Consider the following 25,021-nt stretch of genomic DNA (forward strand, 5'->3'; position numbering starts at 1 on the left):
AAATGGTCTCCAAGTTATCCCTAATTGTTGATTGCCTGCCGAATTGAAATGCAATTGATTTCAAATCTACCTTAAATCCAACACAGAACTGTAGCTGAGAGAAGCAACATACCAGCCATTCACGAGAACACCTACAAGAAGAACTCAAACCATAGCGCCTGACGACGAACAGTCAACCAACTAGTTAAAGTTATTGCCACACAGACTTAGGATTTTTATTAGCTCTGAGCATCAGAATGGTGGTTCGAGTTACAAGTAAGTATCTGATTATATTTTGAAAGGTCCATCACTAGATGAAGATAAGAGTGTAGCCACTGAAACTTAGGGTTAGCCCCTGAGTTTAGGAACGGGAGACGGCCTGGTTACACTAATTGGTCCCATGAAGCAGGATTCGGAAAAAACACCACCCACCCGCCTGGGTACATCTATAGTATTAGTCACTAGTGAAAATCACATTCCAAGTAAAATCTCTTTGATGTACTTACCTATTATGCAGAAATAAGTATCCTCGCCAAAAATTTGAAGAAAAATAATCAAACTAACATACACATTAAAAAGTTGTGATTATGAAAACATTACATGAACATTAATTGAAGTAATAGTTTCGATTTTAGACAAGCTGGTACAAAATTTAAATTAGTAATTGATGATGATGATGGTGGTGGTGGTGGTGGTGGTGGTGGTGGTGGTTGTTGTTGTTGACGATGACGACGGCGACAATGACAACGACTCAATAGGAGTTTTCACACAGGCCATAATCAAAGATTTCTCTCTGCCAACAACCTGTGGTGTTCCCTGGAGTCTGAGTGATAATAAGTCTCCCCAGATTTCCAGTACTCTCCACCTCTTTTGATAACTTTTACAAATGAATTTGCGTTATTGCAATAGCTGTTTACCATTGACTTCTCACTGATACCAACCATGGGCTTTCACTGGGACTTGGATTTGGTCTTGGTCCTCTTTGTACTCATTCAGTGGAGGTCTGCTTAGTGCTTTTTCTCCTCGATTTTTCCAGCCTCCTTGATCTTTTACGACTATTTGATGACACTACAAAATTATTATTCGGGAAGAGTTAACTTACAATTATACAGTTTCAGTTTTCTTGATTCTTGTGTTGTTCTTCTTTTGTTTTATGTTTGTTGCAGTTTTTATATAACATTTGTATCTCATATGGATGAGTGCATACACTCAAGGATTTTCCTTTACATTTCAGCCGTTTTCATTATTGCTATCCATTGTATCTTCTCAGCCTTCCTCTTGATTCCAATTTCTCCCATTCTTCTTTTGAAGTTTTTTGGGATTATTCCTACTACTTCTACAATTATTGGTGTCATCTTAACTTTCTTCATGTTTCATATCCCTTTCAGCTGTTTGGCCAGTTCTGTGTATTTGCTTTGCTTCTTTGTCTCCTTAATGTTCACCCTGTGGACTGACGGAATGGCAAAATCTACAATCTGGCAGGATTTTTCCTTCTTGTTAACGATTATGGCATCTGATCTCCTTGCTTGGCTGGGTTTATCCATTTGTACATTCATGTCCCACAGGATTTTATTTCTATTTCTGCTTCCTCCTATGGGACATGAATGTCATCATCATCATCATCATCACATGGTGCCCTGCCTGGCACAGGCATTGATGGCTATGGCTCTCCATCTCTCTCTCTCTCTCTCTCTCTCTCTCTCTCTCTCTCTTTCTCTCTCTCTCTTGAAGCCTTCATGAATTCATTGTTGCTCATCATTTTTTATATTTCCCAGGTATTGAGACTGTCAATGTATGTTTCTCACTGTTGTTCTCTGCTTCTTCTACCCATGATCTTTTCTGTCAAGCTAATCTGTTCTATTCCGCTTTTTCTGTAGACATGACCCATGAATCTCATTTGTCTTTTTCGTAATTAGAGACCTTTCTGTGTTTGCCATTTCTAATACCTCTTGGTTTGTTTTCTTTTCTGTCAAGGATATCTTCAAAATTCTCCTCAGGAACCATGTTTCAGTTGCCTCTAGTGGTGTTGGTGATTGTCCAACACTCACAACCGTACAATAGAACAGACAATACATACGTTTGGAGTATTCTGAATTTGGTGTCTATTTGACAATATCTTGAAGGTGACTTTGGCTGCGGCTATGCGACTTTGTATTTCAGTCGTGCACCTTCCATCAAATGCGATCCAATATCCCAGATATTTGAATGTATCAACTTGTTTAACTGGTACATCGCGACATTGTAGTTTGCATGATGGAGCTTGGATATTCTTGGACACTGTCCTGCTTACCGTTTTTGAGATGTTTAAAGCAAGTCCTTTACTTTGACATGCTTCCATCACAGTATCCAGTATGTGTTGGAGGGTCTCTTCAGGTTTTGTTATTAATACAGTGTCGTCTGCATACTTAAGATGATTAATGTTGTGTCCACCTAAACTTATATATAGGTATAAGTTTAGATGGACATGGATGTAGAAACAAATTATTATTGGCTCATAAGGAGCTTTTCACACAGGTTATAAAGGATCTCTTCTTGAGAACAGCCTGTGGTGTTCTCTGGAAGCTGAGTGACAGCAAGTATCCCTAGTTTTCCAGTGCTCTTCAATTCTTCTGATAATATTTTCAAATGAATTTGCATTATTGCAACCGTCATTTACCATCGATTTCTTGCTAGCAGCGGCCATTGGTCTCCACTAGAATTTGAGCAGCACTAAGCCTCCTCAAGGTCCCAGTTCTCTTCACACTTGTCCATTGGAGGTCTGGTTAGTGCTCTCTCCTCGGTCTTTCCATCCTCTTTAACCCTTCTTGGCTGTCTGGCATCATTCTTTCGTTGGGGGGGGTGATTGGGTAATGGGAGATGATAGGGGAGGGGGGAGGGGATAGAAAACGCATAGATATGTATCTTCAATGTTCTTGGTTCCCTGCAATGCTTCTTCATGCTTTGTCTCTGCGGCAGTTCGTCTGGTCTGCTCATGTGTATTAGTTTCCGCATTCAAGGGTTTTCCTTAATATTTCAGTTGCGTTTATTATTGTTATTCATTATATCTTTGCAGCCATTCCCTCTACTATTTACAGGTACATTGCGACATTGTAGTTTGCATGATGGAGCTTGGGTGTTCTTGGATACTGCCATGCTTACCGTTTTTGAGATGTTCAAAGCAAGTCTTTGCTTCCATCACAGTATCCAGCATGTATTGGAGGGTCTCTTTGGATTCTGCTATTAATACAGTGTCGTCTGCATACCTAAGATGGTTAATGTTGTGTCCATCCAAATTTATACTTATATACAAGTTTAGATGGACATGGATGTAGAAACGAATTATTATTCTTATTAAACTCTACTATATACATATCTGTACATTTGAAATTCTGTCATTCCATTTAGGAGAGGTGAACAGGTATAATGCCGTGTCTGCAAAATAATGAGCAATTGGGTATGCAGCCAAATTCACACCATATTGAAATCCTTTTGAAATCTAAAAATAAAATTTCACAAAAATTGTGTTATTATATTTATAAACAATTATATATATATATATATATATATATATATATATATATATATATATATATCATTATTATTATTATAAACAATTATATATACCATATATTTCAGCATATAAGACGACTCTTAAAGTTAAAAAATCATCATTAAAAAACAATATTTCATAAGATACCGAGTGTTGCAATCTCTAGCCTAGGCTAAACAAACATGGTTTTGTGATTTAGTAGTCGTCTTATACAATCGATATTTGATAAATTTATTAAAATTTGCTCCAATTTTGTATCTCGTCTTATTTGACGGTCACCTGATATATACGGTATTTAGATATTATTATTATATTTATTAAAAAAATGATATATATTTATATACTATTATATTTATAAACAATTATATATATTTATACATTATTATTATTATTATTATTATTATTATTATTATTATTATTATTATTATTATTATATTTATACATTATTATTATTATTATTATTATTATTATTATTATTTTATATTTATAAACAATTATATATATTTATACATTATTATTATATTATTATTATTATTATTATTATATTTATAAACAATTATATATATTTATACATTATTATATACTATTATTATTATTATTATTATATTTATTAAAAAATGATATATATTTATATACTATTATATTTATGCTATATATTTATACATTATTATATATTATAAACAACAGAATTGCCCAGCTTAATTATATCTTTTTTTTTTTCAATTTTGTAGCGATCTTTTTTTATGTTAGAATAAAAAAAAGATGTATCATATATTCCATATGTATCACAAACGTTTTCGATTCTTTATCGAATTGCCTTCAGGTGAGAAAAGCAAATGAACAAAAAAGATGAAGAAAAAAGAGAATTTCAAAAGATAGCTGAGAAACACGTATGTGAAGTCAGGCATATAGCAAAAAAAAAAAAAAAAAAACAATCTCACATTGTTCCAGGAAAGACAATAATATACATTTAGTGGCTTCAGAATTAGCTTCACAAGATAAAATTGTATTATGATAAGTATTTTAAAATGTTGTTACTGGTTTCATATGTGATATTATTAATTGTAAATTGGTTTTAATAAAGATAGCTATGAATTTTTTTTAATTAGCTTTATTATTCTATTATTATAAACTAAAATTTGTTTTAAATCAGGGTATTTAATTAAAATCTATTTTAAATCAGAGTATTTAACTAAAATTTGTTTTAAATCAGGGTATTTAACTAAACCTTGTTTTAAATCAGGGCATTTAACTAAAATTTGTTTTAAATCAGGGTATTTAACTACAATTTGTTTTAAATCAGGGTATTTAACTAAAATTTGTTTTAAATCATGGTATTTAATTAAAATCTATTTTAAATCAGGGTATTTAACTAAAATTTGTTTTAAATCAGGGTATTTAACTAAAATTTGTTTTAAATCAGGGTATTTAATTAAAATTTGTTTTAAATCAGGGTATTTAATTAAAATCTATTTTAAATCAGGGTATTTAACTAAAATTTGTTTTAAATCAGGGTATTTAACTAAAATTTGTTTTAAATCAGGGTATTTAACTACAATTTGTTTTAAATCAGGGTATTTAATTAAAATCAATTTTAAATCAGGGTATTTAACTAAAATTTGTTTTAAATCAGGGTATTTAACTAAAATCTGTTTTAAATCAGGGTATTTAACTAAAATTTGTTTTAAATCGGGGCATTTAACTAAAATTTGTTTTAAATCAGGGTATTTAACTAAAATTTGTTTTAAATCAGGGTATTTAATTAAAATCTATTTTAAATCAGGGTATTTAACTAAAATTTGTTTTAAATCAGGGTATTTAACTAAAATTTGTTTTAAATCAGGGTATTTAACTGAAATTTGTTTTAAATCAGGGTATTTAATTAAAATCTATTTTAAATCAGGGTATTTAACTGAAATTTGTTTTAAATCAGGGTATTTAACTAAAATTTGTTTTAAATCAGGGTATTTTATTAAAATCTATTTTAAATCAGGGTATTTAATTAAAATCTATTTTAAATCAGGGTATTTAACTAAAATTTGTTTTAAATCAGGGTATTTAACTAAAATTTGTTTTAAATCAGGGTATTTAACTAAAATCTATTTTAAATCAGGGTATTTAACTAAAATTTGTTTTAAATCAGGGTATTTAACTAAAATTTGTTTTAAATCAGGGTATTTAACTAAAATTTGTTTTAAATCAGGATATTGAACTAAAATTTGTTTTAAATCAGGGTATTTATGTTTTTGTAGATGTTGATAAATTGATTTAGAGTTTACAAGATGTATGATGAGGCAGCAGGATAGGATAATGATTGCAAAACCAATGTATCTATTACCTTTATTATTATTATTATTATTATTATTATTATTATTATTATTATTATTATTATTAATGAACGGGGATTTAAACTTATAAATACAATTTGTTCTTTTTAATGTTGTATGGGTCAGATTTCACATTGCAGATGCATGTAATCATAAATCTGCCATTATGCTGTGATCAAAGCAGAGAGGACACTCGTTGCTGTATAACATGGTGCTCCTGCCACAGCTATTATAATAACAACTTATCATAGATGTAGCGAAGGACAGCTCATGATGTTATCAGAGGCAACAGCTCATGAAATTTTACCCATGCTGCCTTCACCCTTGTGGTTGTACTGAGTTTACTGTATTCATCTCCTTCCTATGGTTGGAAGATGTGACACAAGGGTAGGAAAGTCGGATTGAAGAGCAATCATTCCAGATAAAGAGGATTCTGACCTGAAAAAAAAAATGTCTGGGTAATTCTGTCGGCATTCCCCTATAGGGGCGCCTTAGGTGATTAGTAATGATAGTAGTCTACATTTTTCTTGTAACTTGACGATCTCCAAGTATGATTTATATTTTTTGCTTTCTTAGCTCTGTTTTTATGCTCAACATGCTTTCTGTTCTGTAAGTAAAATGTCAAAAGTAAGTAAAATGTCAAAAGAGACTTAATAAATAGGTCTCTTTTGACATTTTAAGTAAATTAAGTTTATTAAGCTCTTTGACATTTTTAGTAAATTTCTCGTTTCTGTCTTGTCTTTATATTTATGTGTTTCTGAAAAAATATTTTTATTTCTTTTCGGTTTTACCTTTATTAATGATCCATAAACCTGTCTCTAAAATATATCACACCTCAGACTCTTGATTGCCAGTAAGAATTTCTGCTGACAGTTCAAGGTTTGGCACACATTTCCACAAAAACATACACATTCCGGAGACAGTATACTATGGTTAAAATTTCACAAAAATCAGAGAGAGCTTCCATTCCTTTTTACTCCCTTTGCACAAAACTAAATTAAAATAAATATAGCCCGCATTATGACTACTTCCATCTAGTTTCCAACATTCATAAAGATACGCTAATTGTTAGGTATTGGCATGTAACCATGGAAAGAAAAACATTCAATGGTTTGTACACACACAAATGAATTCCATGTGAAGAATGTGACACTTTCCACCATTGTCTAACGGAATGCATAATTTGACCCAGAAATATGTGAGAGGATATCGGTGAAAGGATTGAAACAATAGACAAAGGAAATATTAAACATTCCAATAGGAAAAGAACGTTTATATAAATAAATGGTCACAAAAAGAAAGCAGCTAGTCGGTCAGAGAGAGAGAGAGAGAGAGAGAGAGCAAGGCTGTCACATTTTTTCAGTGCTTGATATCCGACACAACCATGCACCCCACCTTACGCGCCTTTCAGAAACCTGTAATAATTTATAAGCAAAAGCTTAGATTTGTTGGTGTGAAATAAGAAGAACATTTTTTTTTTATAGATCAACTGTGTTGTGGTTTTGCTCGCTGTCCGTGTGTACCAGAAACAAAAGTAAATATTAAGAATTATATAGATTGGACAAACGCATTTTGAACAACTGGCCGCAGCAAATACGTAACGTAATTAGTTCAAGAGTAGTGAATCCTGTACAAGACTGGACAAACAGTAAATGCATAACGTAATATATATAATATATGTAATATACATAACATAATTATGTAATATATGTAATATACATAACATAATTATGTAATATATGTAATATACATAACATAATTATGTAATATATGTAATATACATAACATAATTATGTAATATATGTAATATACATAACATAATTAGCTATGGAGTAGTACCTCGTGTGCTTACAAATATATAAGCACATACAAAGCAAAATTATCGTCCCATGAGGCTTCCTCTCGCTCTTCCCTAAAATCTTTGAATCATTAAACATTTTATAAATAGAAGGTGGAGAACTTACCAAATAGTCTGCGATATTTAGGCTTTCATCCAGGAGGCGAAAAGATGTAGTGTCTTCGATGTCATTGGGTAAAGGCCGATTCAAGACATTGTGCAGATGGTACCCCAACAGCAGAATGAATAACAATTGGAGAGATAAGCCAAACACTGTAGAAATAAACCAAAAATCATGTAGTTTTAAATTTTCATTTAGATATATAATATTTTATAAAACAAACCAATTAAGTTTCTTAAATTGAAGGTAGAGATTATTTAAAGTGAAGGATCTGTGATAAACGGCCTAATCACTGCTCATAAGCAAATAAAAATTGGTACAAACCAATGATGTTGTGCAGCATGTAAGATCCAGTCATGGCCAAAAAAGAAAAAAAAAAAAAAAAAAAAACAATGATTGCTGCATATAATTATATGCTGGTGGGTCTCGTTACCTCATATGCAAATCGACTTGAATAAAAAGCCTGTTTTACAGAGACAGTGGTGAACTTGGACAGCATTGTGACGACTTTAACTACAAAAATTGTTAGTTGAAAGTACAGAATAGTAAACAATTTATTATTTAACCACAGCAACATTAAGTCTTTAAATAGCGTCAAAGTAAAAAGGGTACTTATGCGGAATATGAACGGCATTATTGTCAGCATAATGCAGGCAGGTTATATAAACTGCCAAAACATTTAGTCAATCAAATCATAGCAACCAACAACCAGCAAACAGTATCTCTTGTATATTAAGTATATATGAATTAATTAATGAAAACATATTAAATATATATGAATTAATTAATGAAAACAAAGGGATGTAGTGTTTACCTGATATACACAATGGTAAACTTCAAACTAATTTAAATAACAGTATCTATATATAGAGAATTTAATCCCAATTGTAAAGTTCAACTTACAGTTTTAATTTTCTTTCTCTTGTGAATTAATTATATATAAACATTTAAGGTCTTTAAACAACCTCAAAGAAAAGGGGTAAAAATTATGCAAATGGTGATGGAACGGTGATAAAATGACTCCGGTCGTCAACAAATAAAAATTGGTGCAAACTTCTGAAGAAAACAATGGCCGCTGCATCTAATTATATGTTTGCAGGTCTCGTGAAGTAACGAAATTTCTCGTTACCTCATATGCAAATGAGATGGTATTTATTTGCTCCCCCACCGAGCAAATTAGGCACAAGGCCGATTACCTCATATGCAAATGAGATGCTGCTGGCCTGAATAAAAAGCCTGTTTTACAGAGACAGAGGCGAGTTTGGAGTTGTGGGCTTGCACGGCAGTGTGATGAATGTAACCACAAAAATTGTTGAAAATTTTTGAAAAGTACAGAATAGTTGACAATTTATTATTTAATCACAGGAATATCAAAAGTTTTTAAACAGCTTCAAAGAAAAAGGATACTTATGTAGACTACGAACCACATTAGCGCTGATATATTCTACACAAGTTATGTCAACCGCTGAAAGGCTTAACTAATGAAATCACATCAGCTGATAACTGATAAATGGCAGCTTTTGTATACAAAATTTTTGTTACGGTATGTTTTGTTTGTTAGGTGAAAATAGTACAGAATAGTTAAAAATCCCGTTCTTCCCCATGCTAAGAATGGCTTTCTAAATAATAATGTTATTATTTCAATACGGTCCGTAAAATGTACAAGTACCTTTATTATCTTATTTTTATTTTTTTTTTGAATCACAAATACAAATCAAATATTAGTAATCTCAATTTGAATTAATCAATTAATTAGAATTAATCAATGTAACACATTCAAGGAGTTAATTTAACAATTAACATTTAAATTGCAAATCATTAACGGTTAAATATTGTGAGCTTTTTTTTTTTTAATACGTCTACAGAATTTGAACCGGAGTTTTTTGGGTTTTTTTTTCCATTATAAAATGTACCTGATCCTCGTGGGATCTTAAATTCGAAAAAATGCAATTACGATACGCTAGCAACCTACGACTAGGTGTGTCAGAAACCGACCTTACAAATGCGTAAAAAAAAATTGAATAATTCGACCTCCTATCTTTCTCCTCTATCTTTCTTTTTTTTTATAACTACTTGAAAAATGTAATTCAGACCCTAATTTTTTTTCAATAAAAGGAGCAAAGACCAAATTTTAAAAAAAATAACAGGTTTAATAGCAAATTATGCAATATTTGTTTTTTTAAATCGATTTTCTTTAAAAAAGATTTGAAGAAAATAAATGAAATTTAACTTACGTCGTTTATAAAAATTCGATATAAATTCCAAAAAATCACTTACCTATAAAAATTACTATTCAATGTGTAGTTCCATTCTTCACTGTTAAGAATTTATCCATATTTATATTTTAAAATCCATTTATTTTTTAAATAAAAGAATTTTTTAAATGCCTATTTGAAAAAGGCGCCATGACCCAAGAATTTTACATTTTTATCGAAAGCCAGAAGTTTTTTTTTTATTGTTTTGAACTATGGATGGACAGAAGGAAGTAAAAACCACACGTTCGCGTTAGTCATCTAGCCTTGTCCGTGAAGAAATACCTGTTCCCATAGTTTAAAAATAGTCAAATTTTACTTATAAAATTTTGCCTTTAAAAAAAAAAGACACTCGAGGAATTTTTTTTTTTTTCTTTTCTCAAATACATGAATTTTTGATTTATTCCTTTTTGTCAAGTGAAATATCTTTTTAAATATCTAAAAGAAGAAAACATTGAATGAAATAGAAAAAATTGTCGTCATCGTCCATTACTTACTGGACAATATAAGTAGAAGATAGGCTTCAAATTAAAAAAAGCAAAATCAACGTGGTTTTTAAAAACAAAAAAGGTTTTACACTTTGAACTTTACAGGTAAATTTCCAAAAAACACTTTTTTTTGTTGTTGTTTTAATTTACAATATATTATTTATTGATCTTTTATCTTCAATTTGTGATATGTAAAACTTTGGTACATAAACTAATTATTACAAAATGGGAGGGGGGTAAATTTAAAATAAAACGTTTGTCTAAAATATCATATTCGGTTCATTGAAAAGAGCATAAAATTTCACATTGACCCTGAAAATAACGTAAAATTTTAACCAATAGAAAAATCTTGATAGATTTTTAAAGTTTAAAAATTGAAAAAAAACAAAAAAACTCGTAAAATTCAATTGATTTCATTAGGTAAAAAAATGGCTGCATGAAGGCGCGCCGGCACTTTGTAAACACTGTTTTTTAAAAAATGAAAAAGAATATTTATATTATTTTTTAAACAACTTTAATAGTTTATTTTGGAAGTATATTCCATAAAGAAAATAAACGCCCCACTTTTAAAAGAGAAATTACAAATTTTTTATATTTTATTCGCAGTTTCGTGTTAGGGGTGTCAAAAATTCCCACAAATTCGAATTTAGGAAAACTCGTCCCCGGAAAACTCGTCTGCGGAAAACTTGTTCCCGGAAAACTCGTACCCGGAAAACTCGACCCCGGAAACCTCGACCCCGGAAAACTCGTCCCCTTTTGCTAGGTAGGAAAACTGGTCCCTTATTGAATAAAGACCGATTGAAAACACATTTTATGACCGTTCTTGAAAAAGATATTGTCTTTTAAAATGAATACACATCCCATAATATTTTTACTTGTTCAAAAAAATTAAATTGATTTTTATAAGTGTTCGTTTTCTTCCTAGCTTTGAAAGTTTTTGGTGGTTCAACTTATTTTAAAGAGTTTATTTAATAAAAAAAAAAAACCCAAAAAAATAAGTAATATAGAGTGTTACTTTTGTACAAAAAATGTCCGACATGAGATAATCACGTCTTAGGAGTTTCGATAATCACTCAAAAATAGAAAATGAAAGAAAATACTGATGTAGATATAGTTTTAAAACAAGCTTCCCCCCCCCCCCCCGATAATAAATTTGTATATTTTTAGGTAATGTCCAAGATCACTGCTCGGAAAAAAATCAAGCTACCGGAGGTGGATACGGTTGATTATCTAACGAAACCGAACGAAAGACACGAAAAACGAAACCAAACGGAAGACACGAAAAACGAAACTATACGTTTCTAAAAAAAAAAAATACTCTAGTTTTTAACATTTCCTGTGTTATTACGAAACAAACAAAAAAAGAAAACACTTCTGGTATTATCAAATGATAAAATAAATATTTTATTTAGAAAATTTGGTACTTCAGAAGGAACGTGAGCCCTGGTGTTTTTATTTAATCATTACTCCTTCAAATCGCATGCGCAAAAGGTTTTCTTTGGTTTTGGTTTATTTAATCACGAAAACTTTTTGAAAGTACTATTTGAGGCCAAAAAAGGTGGTGGGGCAAAAGCATTATTTGAATATGTACGAAAAAATAATTTAACAAAACAATAATATTTAGTAAAGAAAATAATAAATAAAATTAAATAAAAATAAAATAAAAACAAGCACGAAATAAAAGTATGAATCAAATTTACCCAAAGAAAAAAATTCAAAAAAATAAAATAAATTCACGCGCGATTAAAAATAAAGTCTGGGGTTTGTATTACTGTACACATAGATTCGAAAAAGTTGTCAAAAAACAAATATATAATAAATAAATGTTATCAAAGGCAAGATAAGTTACTTTTCTGCCAAACTGGATATATTTTTTGTGTTTTTATTCAATGTAACATATTTATTCAGCTCGAAAAGCATACAGTGTTTACCGATGTATTGGAAAATTCAAGATGGCGTCTCACACCCTCTTTAACACCGTAAGTTTGGGAAAAGGTGTTATAAATAAAAAACTATACAAAATACTATTAAAAACCCACCGAATATATGTCAACCTATGTCACGGTAACATATATTGAGCGAGTTTTTAACAGTATTTTATCCGTTTTTTTATTTATAACACCTTTTCCCAAACTTACCGTGTTAAAGAGAGAATCAGACACCATCTTGAATGTTCCAATACATCCGTAAACACTGTATGGTTTTCGAGCTGAATAAACATGTTACATTGAATAAAAAACACGAAAAATATACCCAGTTTGGTAGAAAAGTAACTTATCTTGCTTTTGATAACATTTGTTATATATTTGTTTTTTGACAACTTTTTCGAATCTATGTGTACAGTAATACAACCCCAAAGTCTGAGATATATACAAAGAAAGTGGAAGAAAATGTTTTGAGGAAACAATTATTAAAATAAAAAATGTTTACTTCTAAATAAATGTTTTTATACTTATATATTGATTGTTGGAATTTTTTTGTACCAATAATAGTGCATCTCCCCCCTGTTTACATTTATGGCCTCTTGATATTTATGAGAAGGTTTAGGGGGTGGAGAAGGATGCCATAGAGGTCACAACGAAGAATACATGAAATGAATAACGTTGGAAGTGTGTTGATTCTGACTCCATATCATTAAAAATAGACGAATATTGAAGGTTGAGAACCAATTTTATTTACTACTAACAACTTGTATTAGGAGAGGCAAAGTGTTCGTAGGATGGAATGTGATTTAACAAAGGAGATGAATGTTCGTAAAGTGTTTGTAGGTATGTATGAATTGACAAGAAATAAATGTTCGTAAAATGTTTGTAGGTATGTATGAATTGACGAGGAATGAATGTTCGTAAAATGTAACTTATCTTTTGGACGATGGAGATGGTTAGGGTGGGGGTCGGTCATCCTGCTGTCGGTGATGCGTGTCCTGGCTTGTAACTGGAAAGCGAGTGACTTTTTCATCAGCAGCTAGCAGCCCGGCGTCTTCTTCTTTTTCCTCATCTCTTCTTTGGTTTGTATGAATTAGGCATTGTTTAGAATTGAAGGCGTTTTGCCCATAACATGAGAGCGTAATCGGCTTCAGTTCACTGGTGCCTTATTTCTTTTTTTTCTTCATTATGTCTCTTTAGGTCGGGTGGGAGAATCTGTCCATGCGTTCACTAGCGCAGCAGGGCGAATCTCCTCTCTTCACTCTTTTTGGTCCCCTCATTTTATAGTGGCAAACTATATAATCTGATATTTTCGGGAAGGTTATTTTTAATTGTCTCCCCCCCCCTCTCAAAGGAGTTCTTCAAAAGTGATAGCAAAAAATTGTTCTAAAAGACATTAATGCTAAAGTGCAAAAAAAAAAAAAAAAAAAAACTTGAAAACAGTTTCAGAATTCTCAAGTATACAGGCTAGTAGAAAATTTAATTCTACTGCGTTTGGTGAAAGTTATTTGTATATATTTTTTTTTTATCTTTCTTTTTTCTTTTTCGATTTCTTAGTTGTTATCTATACTGCAGTACTGCACTGCATCTTTGCCAAAATGGCTTCCATTAAACCTCATTCATTCACTTGCTGGTAAAAAAAAGGGTGACATATTGACTTTTTTAAAAATAAGGTTGCAGAAACAGGGGGCATAACTGAGATTGCTTCTTTTAGATTACTTTAAATTTTTGCTTATTGTTTATTAATTAAATTACTTTTTTTTATTTAAAAAAAATATCTTTGATATAAATTTACGAAAACAGAACTGGAAATTATTCAAATTTCTATTTAATTAAAATAGTGTTTTTGCCGTTTGCTGTTTAACTAAATTGGTACAACACTGAAATAATAACTTTATTATTTAGAAAGCCATTCTTAACATGGGGAGGGGAGAGTGTTTTGTAACTATTCTGTACTTTCACCTAGCAATTTAATAATAATTTTAAAAAACTCCATTTCACGATTTATCTCCCTTGTTTGGGCTGTCGCATTTTTTTTTTTTTTGTACGAGCACACCACACCACACCACCGTCGACTATGCTGAATACGAAAATCGCATTGAAATTTTGCAGAAATAATTAGTTATCGAGATATAAAAAGTTGTATTATGCATTGTATTCTTAAGCGGCCATCTTTTATACGCGCGTGCAGTGTCAGTCATAGATGAGTAAATTTGTTTATGGCGCACGCGCGTAAAAAAGATGGCCGCCAAAGAATACAATGCATAATACACCTTTTTATATCTCGATAACTACTTATTTCTGCAAAATTACAACGCGATTTTCGTATTCAGCATAGTTGAAAACCTATAGAGGTCGTCATTTAAAAGAAAATTGTGGAGGGGGACATAATCTGAAAATTTACCAAAAAATGTAATAATCAATTTACTTACTTTTTTTTTTTTTTATATATATAAGGAAAGTTTTCCTTGGTCCTGAAAGGCAAGTTAATGCCCTTAACTCATTTTTCTTTATAAAATCTTGACAAAAAGGTCGATATCTTGATAAACAATCTACTCTCTTGTGTTTAATGTTTTTTATTAATCAGTTTTATTTTTAGATGTTATCCAATGTTTTTTGGGTTTTTAATGGATCTGCTAAAAATGTACTTTGACCGTTTAGCAGGAAGTATTTGTATCTTTTTAAGCAAGAGTTACTTATTTTTTTTTTTTTGTGTGTGTGTTTGTGTGTTTTGTTTGTTTTGCTTTGCTTTGTTTTGTTTGTTTTGTTTTGCTTTGTTTTGTTGTTTTGTTTTGCATAAAAAAAATCGACTGATAACAAATACTCAATGTAAATTTGCTTGTACAGTTCAGAGGACATACAATAATAAACTGAAACTAAAGAAGTCCAAAGTTCTGTCCCAAATTGATATTATGTTTCCTTTTGTCTGTTCCACTTTTTTGCACCCCCCACCCCTCGACAAAATTCACCCTCGTCCGTTCGTCTGTACGAACTTTTCTCATTAACTATGCCTTGGGATTTTTTTGAAATTTTGCACAAACATTAAACATGATATAAGTAAAAAAAAGTAACAGAACGGATTTTCAAGGAAAACTACGGTTGTCCCCCTAGGAGTGCCTTTTGGGTTAAAATGGCTAAAATTGACACTTTTGTGCTTATTAAAAAAAAAAAATTGATGTTATGTTTTTATAAAAAAGGGATTTAGAGGTGGGTCAGGATGCCATAGAGGCCACAACCAAGAATACATGAAATGAATAACGTTGGAAGTGTGTAGATTCTGACTCCATATAATTAAAGACAGGCGAATGTTGAATGTTGAGAACCGATTTTATTTACTACCAACAATTTGTATTAGGAGAGGCAAAGTGTTCGTAGGATGGAATGTGATTTAACAAAGGAGATGAATGTTCGTAAAATGTAAATGTAGGTATGTATGAATTGACAAGGAATAAATGTTCGTAAAATGTTTGTAGATATGTATGAATTGACAAGGAATGAATGTTCGTAAAATGTAACTTATCTTTTGGACGATGGAGATAGTTAGGGTAGGCCGGTCATCCTGCTGTTAGTGATGCATGTCCTGGCTTGTAACTGGAAAGCGAGTGACTTTTTCATCAGCAGCTAGCAGCCCGGCGTCTTCGTCTTCCTTTTCTTCCTCTCTTCTTTGGTTTGTGTGAATTAGGCATTGTTTAGAATTGAAGGCGTTTGGCCCATAACATGAGAGCGTAGTCGGCTTCAGTTCACTGGTGCCTTATTTCTTTTTCTTCTTCATCTCTTTAGTCCGTCTGTGCGTTCACTGACGCAGCAGGGCGAATCTCTTCTCTTCCCTCTTTTTGGTCCCCTCATTTTATAGTGGCAAACCGGCTCTCAGCGACTGTGATATTTGAGGTGTTTATTTTAGGCGCAGAGCCCTGCCATTGGTCGATAATTATTTTGTGGTTATCTTATTTTTTCTTTCCAAGCGGAAGTGATGCATGGAGCCATGTGCAAACAACAATTTTTTTATTTTGTCTCTCATGGTGGATGCGTTAACATCCGGTTCGCTGCTAATTCTCATCATGTTCCCACAATGTCTTGGATTTTTATAAAACTTTCTGAAAAGTTGTAACTAACTGGACCACTGCGAAAAAGGTAGGTTCTCTCTACCGTGCTAGAAAGCTAATAAGACCCGAAAGTATCCTGTACCTCTATAAGGTCACCATTCGCCCATGTATGGAGTATTGTTATCATATTTGGGCTGGTGCATCTGCTACTAGTCTCTCGCTCCTAGACAAGGTTCAAAAGACAGTTGCCAATCTGATAGGTCCTGAACTGTCATCTAAGCTTCAGCCTCTGTCCCATTGACGAAAGGTAGCATCCCTCTGCCTGTTCTACAAGTATTTAACGGTGAATGCTCCGACAAACTGCAAGCACTTGTACCCCCTCGACGTAAATACCCCTGACAAAACTGACAAGCAGCAAAATCCCACCCCTTCACAGTCGAGATCCCTAGATGTAGGAGAGCCTTCTACTCCAGTAGTTTCTTCCCCAGAACCGCTAGACTTTGGAATTCCCTTCCGGGTTCCTGCTTCTCCAACCTTACTGACATGCAGAAGTTCAAGTGTAACGTGAACCGACATCTTGCTGCCCAACTCCCCACATAGTGTCCTTGTAGCTTATGTCCCTGATAGTAGCCCCCTACATCAAAGTAGCAATGTGCCTTGTTTGGGGGTGAAAATGTAATAAAAAAAAAATTTGTTTTTAAATTTCTGCATAATTTTGTTTGTCTATACTTCGCAATAACTCTTCGGTGTGCCACGGGGGCTCTTAGGGCTAATAAAAACACTCCATTTTTGAGACTATTTTAGCATAATTGTCCAAAATTTTCTGTGTATGTCTATTCAGCAGTTTTGCATGGTGCTGAACTCAAATTTAAATATGTTAAGGCCTTGGAGACGTTTGAAGCTAAATGGGGGGGGGGCAAATGATGGACTTAGTCGTTTCTTTTTATTGCATGGTGCAGAACTCAAATTTTCATGTGAAGGCCTAACGCTGCACCATTTGTTCATTTTCACCAAGATTTGACGTCCCCTGGGGACTTTGGGGGCTAAATGGGTGGGGGGGGGCAGTGCTGAACTTAGTCATTTTTTTATGCCTCATTCACTGTGCACTCACGGGGGACCATGCATGCTTCACTTGTCTACTACTGTCACTACTGGTCCGATCTGGCTGAAATTTTGATGGACTTTTTATGATAAAAAAAAAATCATATTTATCCATCAACATAACATAGAGCACTCATTCTTAGTCAACAGGAGATAACTTTTGCCCGTTTTCAACAAGCTAAAACTCTAGCTTACAGGGTGAAACGATAAAAGTGTCACCCTAAAGAAAACAGCTTTATTTTAAAACTTTCATTGAAAAAATCAATTCAGGTAACTTGATTATGTAGTGGAGCTGACATCTATTCAATATCAGCCGCCTTCAGCCTCAATCACCGCCTCAATACAAGTCCAGCACTGGGAGCATAACTTTTCCATAAGTACTGGCGGGAGCTCGGTGAATGCTCAGTGGATGGCGGTGATCAGGCTGGCTTTGCTGTTGTGGGAGGGTCATGTTGGTGATGTTCTCAACGTATGACCAAACAGTAGTCCAGTGGGTTTAGGTCGGAGGAGTGTGGCCAGTGAGAGAAGGATACAAAGTCGTAGCACTCCCTCTGAAGCCAAACCTTTGGACTTTTGTGTGGGTGCCGAGTCCTGCTGCCACACTCAGGGTTTGCCAGCGGCCACCTGATTGCACCAGGGGATCACCACACTCTTCAGCATATCCAGGTACATTTTCGTATTGACTTGCAAGCCAACTCTGAAGATGTGAGGTGGCATGATGTGGCCCTCCCTTGAAACCACACCAACCATAACCGTGGCCAGAAACTTTATTTTCATCACCTTGGGCACATCCCTATTATTCGTGGCAATCCAACGATGCATTTTGAGGGTGCTGGCAATGGTCCTGTTGTCATAACTTGAATCGGTAGAGAGCATGAGTTGTACAGCGGCGCATCTCCGATTTCACTCGTTGAACATTGTATCATTTTCACACATGATAGAACACTCCTATCGCTCCTGGGATTTGTACACAACTGGTCAAATAGTAGATAATCTGCAACAAAAAACAAACCCTGGTTTTCATCAAACGAAAATGGAATCATGTTGTCTTTTCTAGGGCGATAATTTTATCGTTCGACCCTGTATTTATATATTTAAATGGGTTTGTTTTACAATCCACAGACATTTGAAAAAGTGGTCAAAGAAACAAATACATAACAATCCAAAGGCAAGATAAGTTACTCTTCTACTTAGTTGGATAAGTTTTTAGTGTTTTCATTTAATGTAAAATGTTTATTCGGTTCGGAAAAAAAGTAATGTGGAGTGGTACATGAGTGCAAGAAAAAAATGTCTGCATAACAAATACATTGCGGCCGTTTTTCCTTGTGCTCATGTACCGTTCAACATTACTTGTTTTTCAAGCCGAATAAACATTTTACATTACGTAAAAACACTTAAAACTTATCCAGCTTTCCTTTGGTACTGTTATATATTTAACCATAACAGGATAGGAATGCTAAATCTTCACCTGTATCTTCAGTGGTTACTGCCTTCCATAGTTGTTGTTGGTTCACCACATTTTGGCTAACTAATCCTCTGGCCTTATTTACAATGCCTCCCCACGGGACAGAGTTAGACACCAGGGTCGTTTTTTAATGTGGAGAAAAAGGAAAAAAAATAAAAATTGTCTCAGTCGTGAAGGATTTCTCCTCCACTGACAGAGAACAAGAAATTGAAGTGTAGACCTGAAGAACAGATGGTATTTATTTGCTCCCCCACCGAGCAAATTAGGCACAAGGCCAATTTTTAATGTGAGGAGTGAAGGGAGGGGGAAGGGAAAAAGGGGACCAGCTCCCGAGAGGTGGGAAATGGGAGCTGGTTAAAGGTCAGGTATGTGGGGTTGCCCCCACATCTGGTCTTTGCTTACAGTATCTGCCGGAACAGATGGTATTTATTTGCTCCCCCACCGAGCAAATTAGGCACAAGGCCGATTTTTAAAGTGAGGAGTGAAGGGGAAATGGGGACCAACTCCCCGGGGAGTAGGGGAGCTGGATAGTGACAATTGGTATGAAGGGTTGCCCCTACATTGACCAAGGTCTTATATGTGGAGTTGCCCCCACATATGGTCTTTGCTTGCAGTATCTGCCGGAACAGATGGTATTTATTTGCTCCCCCACCGAGCAAATTAGGCACAAGGCCGATTTTTAATGTGAGGAGTGAAGGGAGGGGGAAGGGAAAAAGGGGACCAGCTCCCGAGAGGTGGGAAATGGGAGCTGGTTAAAGGTCAGGTATGTGGGGTTGCCCCCACATCTGGTCTTTGCTTACAGTATCTGCCGGAACAGATGGTATTTATTTGCTCCCCCACCGAGCAAATTAGGCACAAGGCCGATTTTTAAAGTGAGGAGTGAAGGGGAAATGGGGACCAACTCCCCGGGGAGTAGGGGAGCTGGATAGTGACAATTGGTATGAAGGGTTGCCCCTACATTGACCAAGGTCTTATATGTGGAGTTGCCCCCACATATGGTCTTTGCTTGCAGTATCTGCCGGAACAGATGATATTTATTTGCTCCCCCACCGAGCAAATTAGGCACAAGGCCGATTTTTAATGTGAGGAGTGAAGGGAGGGGGAAGGGAAAAAGGGGACCAGCTCCCGAGAGGTGGGAAATGGGAGCTGGTTAAAGGTCAGGTATGTGGGGTTGCCCCCACATCTGGTCTTTGCTTACAGTATCTGCCGGAACAGATGGTATTTATTTGCTCCCTCACCGAGCAAATTAGGCACAAGGCCAATTTTTAAAGTGAGGAGTGAAGGGGAAATGGGGACCAACTCCCCGGGGAGTAGGGGAGCTGGATAGTGACAATTGGTATGAAGGGTTGCCCCTACATTGACCAAGGTCTTATATGTGGAGTTGCCCCCACATATGGTCTTTGCTTGCAGTATCTGCCGGAACAGATGGTATTTATTTGCTCCCCCACCGAGCAAATTAGGCACAAGGCCGATTTTTAATGTGAGGAGTGAAAGGAGGGGGAAGGGAAAAAGGGGACCAGCTCCCGAGAGGTGGGAAATGGGAGCTGGTTAAAGGTCAGGTATGTGGGGTTGCCCCCACATCTGGTCTTTGCTTACAGTATCTGCCGGAACAGATGGTATTTATTTGCTCCCCCACCGAGCAAATTAGGCACAAGGCCGATTTTTAAAGTGAGGAGTGAAGGGGAAATGGGGACCAACTCCCCGGGGAGTAGGGGAGCTGGATAGTGACAATTGGTATGAAGGGTTGCCCCTACATTGACCAAGGTCTTATATGTGGAGTTGCCCCCACATATGGTCTTTGCTTGCAGTATCTGCCGGAACAGATGGTATTTATTTGCTCCCCCACCGAGCAAATTAGGCACAAGGGCGATTTTTAATGTGAGGAGTGAAGGGAGGGGGAAGGGAAAAAGGGGACCAGCTCCCGAGAGGTGGGAAATGGGAGCTGGTTAAAGGTCAGGTATGTGGGGTTGCCCCCACATCTGGTCTTTGCTTACAGTATCTGCCGGAACAGATGGTATTTATTTGCTCCCCCACCGAGCAAATTAGGCACAAGGCCGATTTTTAAAGTGAGGAGTGAAGGGGAAATGGGGACCAACTCCCCGGGGAGTAGGGGAGCTGGATAGTGACAATTGGTATGACGGGTTGCCCCTACATTGACCAAGGTCTTATATGTGGAGTTGCCCCCACATATGGTCTTTGCTTGCAGTATCTGCCGGAACAGATGATATTTATTTGCTCCCCCACCGAGCAAATTAGGCACAAGGCCGATTTTTAATGTGAGGAGTGAAGGGAGGGGGAAGGGAAAAAGGGGACCAGCTCCCGAGAGGTGGGAAATGGGAGCTGGTTAAAGGTCAGGTATGTGGGGTTGCCCCCACATCTGGTCTTTGCTTACAGTATCTGCCGGAACAGATGGTATTTATTTGCTCCCTCACCGAGCAAATTAGGCACAAGGCCAATTTTTAAAGTGAGGAGTGAAGGGGAAATGGGGACTAACTCCCCGGGGAGTAGGGGAGCTGGATAGTGACAATTGGTATGAAGGGTTGCCCCTACATTGACCAAGGTCTTATATGTGGAGTTGCCCCCACATATGGTCTTTGCTTGCAGTATCTGCCGGAACAGATGGTATTTATTTGCTCCCCCACCGAGCAAATTAGGCACAAGGCCGATTTTTAATGTGAGGAGTGAAAGGAGGGGGAAGGGAAAAAGGGGACCAGCTCCCGAGAGGTGGGAAATGGGAGCTGGTTAAAGGTCAGGCATGTGGGGTTGCCCCCACATCTGGTCTTTGCTAGTCATAGCTTGCAGTATCTGCCGGAACAGATACTACACTTTGAGGTATTTATTTGCTCCCCCACTGAGCAAATTAGGCACAAGGCCGATTTTTAAAGTGAGGAGTGAAGGGGAAATGGGGACCAACTCCCCGGAAAGTAGGGGAGCTGGATAGTGACAATTGGTATGAAGGGTTGCCCCTACATTGACTAAGGTCTTATATGTGGGGTTTCCCCCACATATGGTCTTTGCTTGCAGTATCTGCCGGAACAGATTGTATTTATTTGCTTCCCCACTGAGCAAATTAGGCACAAGGCCGTTTTTTAATGTGGAGAGAGAGAGGGAGGGGGAGGGAAAAGGGGACCAGCTCCCGATGGGTGGGAAATGGGAGCTGGATAGTGACAATTGGTATGAAGGGTTGCCCCTACATTGACCAAGGTCTTATATGTGGGGTTTCCCCCACATATGGTCCCTGCTTGCAGTATCTGCCGGAACAGATGGTATTTATTTGCTCCCCCACCGAGCAGATTAGGCACAAGGCCGATTTTTAATGTGAGGACTGAAGGGGAAATGGGGAACAACTCCCCGGGGAGTAGGGGAGCTGGATAGTGACAATTGGTATGAAGGGTTACCCCTACATTGACCAAGGTCTTATATGTGGGGTCGCCCCCACATATGGTCTGCCGGAACAGATACTACACTTTAATCCTGACCCGAAGGCCAAGAATTTTTGAGTAGGATTTAAAGCGCTATCTTCACACAATGCTCACCTGCGCCACGGGCTCCGAAAGGCGATCAAGGTTGGACTTTTTTAGTCTTATAAATGCAAGTTGTTTGTTATCTAATTTTCCATTGTCGGTTCCGTACTGAATGGTATATATTATTTAATTATTGGAATTCTTTAAGATGAGTAATTTGTACATTTTATTTATTTATTTGCGGACTATTATCCTCATCTGTATAGTTGCTGTGTCCCAATGTTTCGGCCAACTATTCCTCTGACCTTCATCAGGTGGTTAACCATAAAATCCAACCTGATCGTCCTTCGGGGCCCGTGGTGCAGTGGATAGAGACGTTGAATCTCTACAGTTCCAGGTGAGCATTGTCTGAAGGTAGTGGTTTCAACCCTACCCAAAGCCGGCCAGAGAATTAGTTGGCCAAAACATAGTGGGACAACGACAACTATGAAAGGCAGTAATTACTGAAGATACAGTTATATATTTGTTTTTTGACTACGCTTTCAAATCGCTGTGGATTGTAAAACAAACCCATTTAAATCTATTGATAAGCTTGAAAGAGAATTATTGAATATTAGGACTCTGTACAAGTTTCTAGAGTGGTGCTTTGGTTTTTGTTTGTCTAGCACAACCTGAGTTAGTTACGTTCATACCACTCGAAGATGTGTCCTCGACAATCAGTCTGCTAGAGTCATGGCCATTTTTTGAGAAACGGAATGACCTTGCGTCTATCAGGCTGAAGTTTGGTTCTGAGCAGTTCTGGGGGATAAGGATGGTAAGTCCGTCCTCCCAGGTTTTACCTCTTCTCATTGAAAGAGTATTGGTTTATTGCTAATGACCTGAGGCGCTTCTACTGGGGAATGCCAACGGGTCTGCTCGGATTTTTTTTTTTTTCTTTGGGGCCAGAATGCACCACCTCTTGTGTCACATCTTCTCGTGGTGGGAGGGAGGTAAATACCTATTTTGTTTTCAGCAATGTATATCAAGGTTTTAAATCATCCATCTAGTATGTTATCTATTGGATTTGAAACAGGCGAACGTTGTACAAATGACACTCAAGATGAAAACGTTAGTCCGATTAATCCAAATAATAGAAACAATCATTCGTCATCGCAAAAAGATTTAGAGCTTATATTCGGTGGGTTTTTAACAGTATTTTATCATAGCCCCACCGTCGACTCAGCAAACGGTGGCGGGATCTACTCAAACAGAATAATGGCGCGCAGCAGCACGTGTGTGCTCTCTAACTGTAAAACCCAATTGCATGCACGGCTGTGTAAAGATCGTTTCAGCTGCACGCACATTTCCTTTCTACATCCACGTAAATTCAGTGGGTATAAAAACTTAAACTCTGCCTTTTCGCGTGGAGGTCTTCCAAAGCACCTTACATCACAAAGACATTTTTTTCATCCCATTGGAATACGAAGAAAACAAATTTCAAAAGTATTTTTTCTGACAGTGTTCGTGGAGCCGGTTTGAAATCTATAAAAAGGGCCTTTTGTGCCAAAACCAATCAGTCGACCCCAGCCAGCATGCGGTAAACATCAACATCGATTCTGTCCACAGGACGTTTTAACTCGTGTGCAGTCATCATTTGATTCGCGACGTGTAGATGGACTTTTTAACCTTTTCTTACTCTTTGCTTAAGTAAGCAATTGACTTTTATATTGCTTAAATATTTCTGGAAAGGACTGGTTATTTCTAACCTAGAACTTTTATTTTTTTTACTTCGTTTCATTTATTACCTCTGTCGTAGGAAGAGATTCTCAATTAAGAAGAAACTTTCTGGTCTTCTCTTTTCACTTATTTCCGATTTTGTGAAAATAAATTTTGTATAAAATTTATTCTCCGCCTCGGTCATCTTTGTTTGATTGTTCAATTTCATTTTACACATTTTTATTTTTTGCTTTTTTTTAGTTTGCGGGACTAACATCGACACCCATAGTCCTGCAACAATTTTCTTTATTTTTTTTTATTTTTAACTCATTTTCCCAAACTTACTGTGTTCAATAGAGAGTCCGGCGCCATTTTTAATTTTCCAATACATCAGTAAAGACTGTATGTTTTTCTGAGATGAATAAACATGTTACATTAAATAAAACACGAAAAAATTATCTAGTTTCCGCAAGCCTTTTCTAGTCTCACACAAAAACACGCGTTCACATTTCAAGGTATATTACTTGTTACATACATACGCGCACACGTCCACACATATATTCACGTTCGCGTACATACACTCACATTCACGTGTATATACACGCACGCTAACATACACACATGTACTCACATACACGCACAGATGGACGACGTCACTTCCCCTTTCAACAGAAATCCACACATGCGCAAAAGACCACCGGAAACAAGTATAAAAGCAAGAGACAAGCTGTTTCCAGCCCTTTTCGACTTAGCTCTCGAGCTGAGCGGTCGTCGGACCATTCGCCCCCCCCCCTT

The 25,021-nt window shown here is 35.8% G+C and overlaps 1 protein-coding gene across 1 annotated transcript in view; it reads right to left on the reverse strand.

Moving 5' to 3' along the window:
• Nucleotides 1–15,344, reverse strand: part of LOC145254518 (arylacetamide deacetylase-like) — a 36,994-nt gene extending 21,650 nt beyond the window's left edge. The window contains exons 1-3 of the mRNA XM_080113045.1: nucleotides 14,891–15,344; nucleotides 7,800–7,945; nucleotides 3,338–3,454 (exon numbers count right to left, since the gene is read on the reverse strand). Coding sequence (XP_079969171.1) covers nucleotides 3,338–3,454; nucleotides 7,800–7,945; nucleotide 14,891 — 264 coding nt within the window. The 5' untranslated portion in view covers nucleotides 14,892–15,344. The remainder of the gene's footprint in view (nucleotides 1–3,337; nucleotides 3,455–7,799; nucleotides 7,946–14,890) is intronic.
• Between the last annotated feature and the right edge of the window lie 9,677 nt (nucleotides 15,345–25,021).

This window comes from Euprymna scolopes, chromosome 30 (genome assembly GCF_053919585.1).
Source record: "Euprymna scolopes isolate OS-2025 chromosome 30, ASM5391958v1, whole genome shotgun sequence".
In the NCBI taxonomy this organism is placed as follows: Eukaryota; Metazoa; Mollusca; class Cephalopoda; order Sepiida; family Sepiolidae; genus Euprymna; species Euprymna scolopes.